This window comes from Barbus barbus, assembly GCF_936440315.1.
Source record: "Barbus barbus genome assembly, chromosome: 44".
NCBI classification, from domain to species: Eukaryota; Metazoa; Chordata; class Actinopteri; order Cypriniformes; family Cyprinidae; genus Barbus; species Barbus barbus.
The window spans coordinates 9,269,471-9,273,258 of record NC_136722.1 but is presented as its reverse complement, the minus strand read 5'-3'; the positions used below and the strand labels follow the sequence as shown (position 1 = coordinate 9,273,258).

The window sequence follows — 3,788 nt, the reverse complement described above, 5'->3', positions numbered from 1 at the left end:
AGAACAACATATGCTCCCATCCAGACGTTGTCTCTTTCAGGGAAGACCTTGCATTTTCCAACATGACAATGCCAGACCACATACTGCATCAATTACAACATCATGGCTGCGTAGAAGGAGGATCCGGGTACTGAAATGGCCAGCCTGCAGTCCAGATCTTTCACCCATAGAAAACATTTGGCGCATCATAAAGAGGAAGATGCGATAAAGAAGACCTAAGACAGTTGAGCAACTAGAAGCCTGTATTAGACAAGAATGTGACAACATTCCTATTCCTAAACTTGAGCAACATGTCTCCTCAGTCCCCAGACGTTTGCAGACTGTTATAAAAAGAAGAGGGGATGCCACACAGTGGTAAATATGGCCTTGTCCCAACTTTTTTGAGATGTGTTGATGCCATGAAATTTTAAATAAACTTATTTTTCCCTTAAAATGATACATTTTCTCAGTTTAAACATTTGATATGTCATCTATGTTGTATTCTGAATAAAATATTGAAATTTGAAACTTCCACATCATTGCATTCTATTTTTATTCACAATTTGTACAGTGTCCCAACTTTTTTGGAATCGGGTTTGTATGATCATGGTATTGAAAGTAATTTGTCAAAGCTTTTACACTTTTTAAATGTCATTTTTAATGATTGATGGTATGGCGAGTAGAATAATGTCACCCCATTGCACCCAGTCTTTAAAAATGCTTATTATTGCATTTATAGAGAAAAACTTTCACTGATTGTTTACAATGTAATGAAAGTTACTCCCATAATTTGTTCGAAACCATTTTTTTTTTTTTTTTTTGAGAATCACTCAAACGTATATTAATAAACTTTGATTGGTTTAACCTACTAATGCTTTGATGCTTTGGTTGAATTGTTGAAATGGAAACAACCAAAGTTCAACTGTTTAAATGAATAGTTTACTTATAAATGTATTTTCTTGGCCTCTGCTGTAGCTCTCAAATTCAAATTCTCAGTGAACCTGGGACTTGATGTGGTGTTTCTTAAAGAAGTTAATGTGTGTGTGTCAGAGATCCACTGATAAAGTGCGTCAGGGTATGTCTGATTCACAAATGGACGAGCTCTCTCTCATCACTCTTTCACCGTGATGGGTCCAAATCAGTGGATCAAAGGAGTGAAGATGCTGATGGGGGATGAGAGGAGGGGGAGAGGACGAAGTGGGAGGTGTGTGTTTAAGGAGGGATGTCCTGCAAGATTGACGTGATCTAATCCATTTTGTGACAGACTCCTTACGATATATAAGCACAGCATCTTAACATTCCTGAATTACTTGGACTGAAGTAGAGACTCTGACCCAAGAAACACCTGTTACCGAAGAGCATACATCCAAAGACACACGTAAGTCAAAAAACTCTTTCTGATTTATTCCGTAGAGATAGATATTAAATACATTTTTGGTGATTTCTAAAGTGAATTTTTCAGCAGCAAATGTTCAATCAAGTAAGTATGTTTGAAAATAATTTATTTTTGATTCATTTTTGTGAGGAACGTTCTGATTATGTGCAGTTTCTACTGGTGTAATAGTTGAGTTGCATTTTTTTATTTTTTATTATTTGAATTTATTTATTTGGATTTACCATCAAGTACATTTTAAGAGTCAAATCATGTAGAAATTGTATGTTTTGTGTACTAGAAACTATATTATATTATATCATATTATATACTCTGTATCATATATACAGTGCCCTGTATCAGACTCAGCATGCTGCCAGCCGCCTTCACTCAGCCGCTGACTAAGTGCCTGATTGGCTCGCACTTGGGAACGGTCGCGTTCCTCCTGCTGCTAATTCTGTCCGCCACTGAGACCTCTGCACACGGTACCACGGTCGAGCACGACCTTCATATCGTCCACAATGTCGATAACAGAAGTAAGTTTTTACTTTGTAAGTTGTAAGTTTGTAATTTACTTGATTTATCAAGAGAATGGTAGATTCAGAGCGCAATGTCAGTGGAGCAACTGTCAGACGTTCGTGCATTTAAAAATATTCTTAATACATTATACAGATATTCGAATAAAGGTATTCGTAATGCATTAAAATGCAAATGTAGTCAGTTATCTTTTCATTGTAATCGCACAGTCATTATATAGACTACATTAACACAACTGCAAGGCTATGGAAAAATAAAATCTTGTCAAATTAACAGCAATTATCTGACACTAACAGTATTTTTGCGCTTGTATACATTATTTTGTAAACCGATTTAATGTTAATAAACCAACCTGCTTGAATTTCTTAAATATGCTTTGAAGGTTAAAAAATGATGCAGATGGTAAAACAAAAGGCCATATAATGACTTAGCTAACAAAGCTGTTAATAAAAATCTTCAGGATAATTATTTACTGAAGATATTTTACTGTAAAAGTATTGAATAAACTGAGTAAATGATGTCTAAATAGATAAATAGTGTTTTTACTCTTTTTTTGTGCAGTTGTGAGCTATTTGAACTTGATTCTTGCTTTCAGTGGTTAACCAGATGTAGCCAGGTTGATTTGTTCATATTATTCTTATAATTATTTACTTAAAAATTTAAAAATGTTCTTTATAATACATTCTAGCACTAATAACGTGAAATATGATGTTGTTCATTTGTTTTAACACATCTGTTTTAATGCATTTTATAACTGTGCATTACCATAACTTATCATAAAACTGATTATAATACATAATTTAAATAAGGCATTATTGAGAGGCTTCATAGGATCTTTCTAGTTGTTTAGCTTATTAAAGTAATAGTAAAACTCAAATTAGATTCATGATTGCCAACAAACAGACCAAAAGTATTTGCAATATGTGTACATATACCAAATATGCACTTTAATAGTAACATTTGTCTTGACCTCTCCCAATCAGGTCCAGAGATTGACCCGTTCTGGTATGTGGGGCGCGGTGTGAGACCTATTGGGCGGTTTGGGAAGAGACAGAGTGGAGGCGGTCTGCAGCCAGTGGTCAAATCTCTGGAGCTCCTGTTGAACACTCTCAGGAATAAGGAGAGCTTGAGGAGTGCGCTGGCACAGGAGGAATCAGATTGGTTACCGTGAGATCTGCTACCAACAGCGACCTGCTGCTGTAATATTTAGGTGTATTAGTGTGTATAATTAAATCACAGTTTTCTCATTCTTTCCCTGGCTGTGTGTCCCTCAATATTCATTTCAAATAAACTGACTGGCAAGTGAAAATATCTGTACATATTACAAATGCAATCTATATTAATAAATAAATCAACAAATGTATGTATGTTTTCCTCTTATTAGTGGTTTATTGTAATTGATTATGCAAACTACTGCTCCACAATTAAATGACAATAAAATAGTTAAAATATAATCTACCAAAGAACACAAACATCTCAGAGTCTCTTCAGGAATGCAAACTTTATTCATATTTATTTGAACACTGCTTGTGTCAGAACAAATTTGGCACATGAGAATTCATTGGCTTTTTTCTTTTCACTACAGAATATTTTCTTTTTCCCCTGTTGACACTTTTGTGGTGAAAATACACAGAGGACATTCTGAAAAGAGGCAGGCAAATGCCCTTGCGGTCACAACAAACCCAAAATACACTTAAAGAGCCTACAGTATTTCATATCTGTCTCTTGTCTTTTTGTACTTCATTCATACGTAAATATGCATTCAATTTTTTTCAAATAGAAAAAATACATGACACTGTAAGACATTTTCAATTTCTTGACTGTGCTTTTCATGGGACTTTTTACATCTACTAGAAACGCAATACATGCTTTTATACACAAACATTTCCATGGACAACAA

The 3,788-nt window shown here is 34.7% G+C and overlaps 1 protein-coding gene across 1 annotated transcript; it reads left to right on the top strand.

The window, feature by feature from the left end:
* Positions 1 to 1,721: 1,721 nt before the first annotated feature.
* On the top strand, positions 1,722 to 3,059 carry LOC306863611 (uncharacterized protein; the record flags this gene model as incomplete). The annotated part of the gene is made up of 2 exons (XM_079407049.1): positions 1,722 to 1,887; positions 2,872 to 3,059. The coding sequence occupies 2 exons, from the start codon at positions 1,722 to 1,724 to the stop codon at positions 3,057 to 3,059; spliced, it is 354 nt and encodes a 117-aa protein (XP_079263175.1).
* Between the last annotated feature and the right edge of the window lie 729 nt (positions 3,060 to 3,788).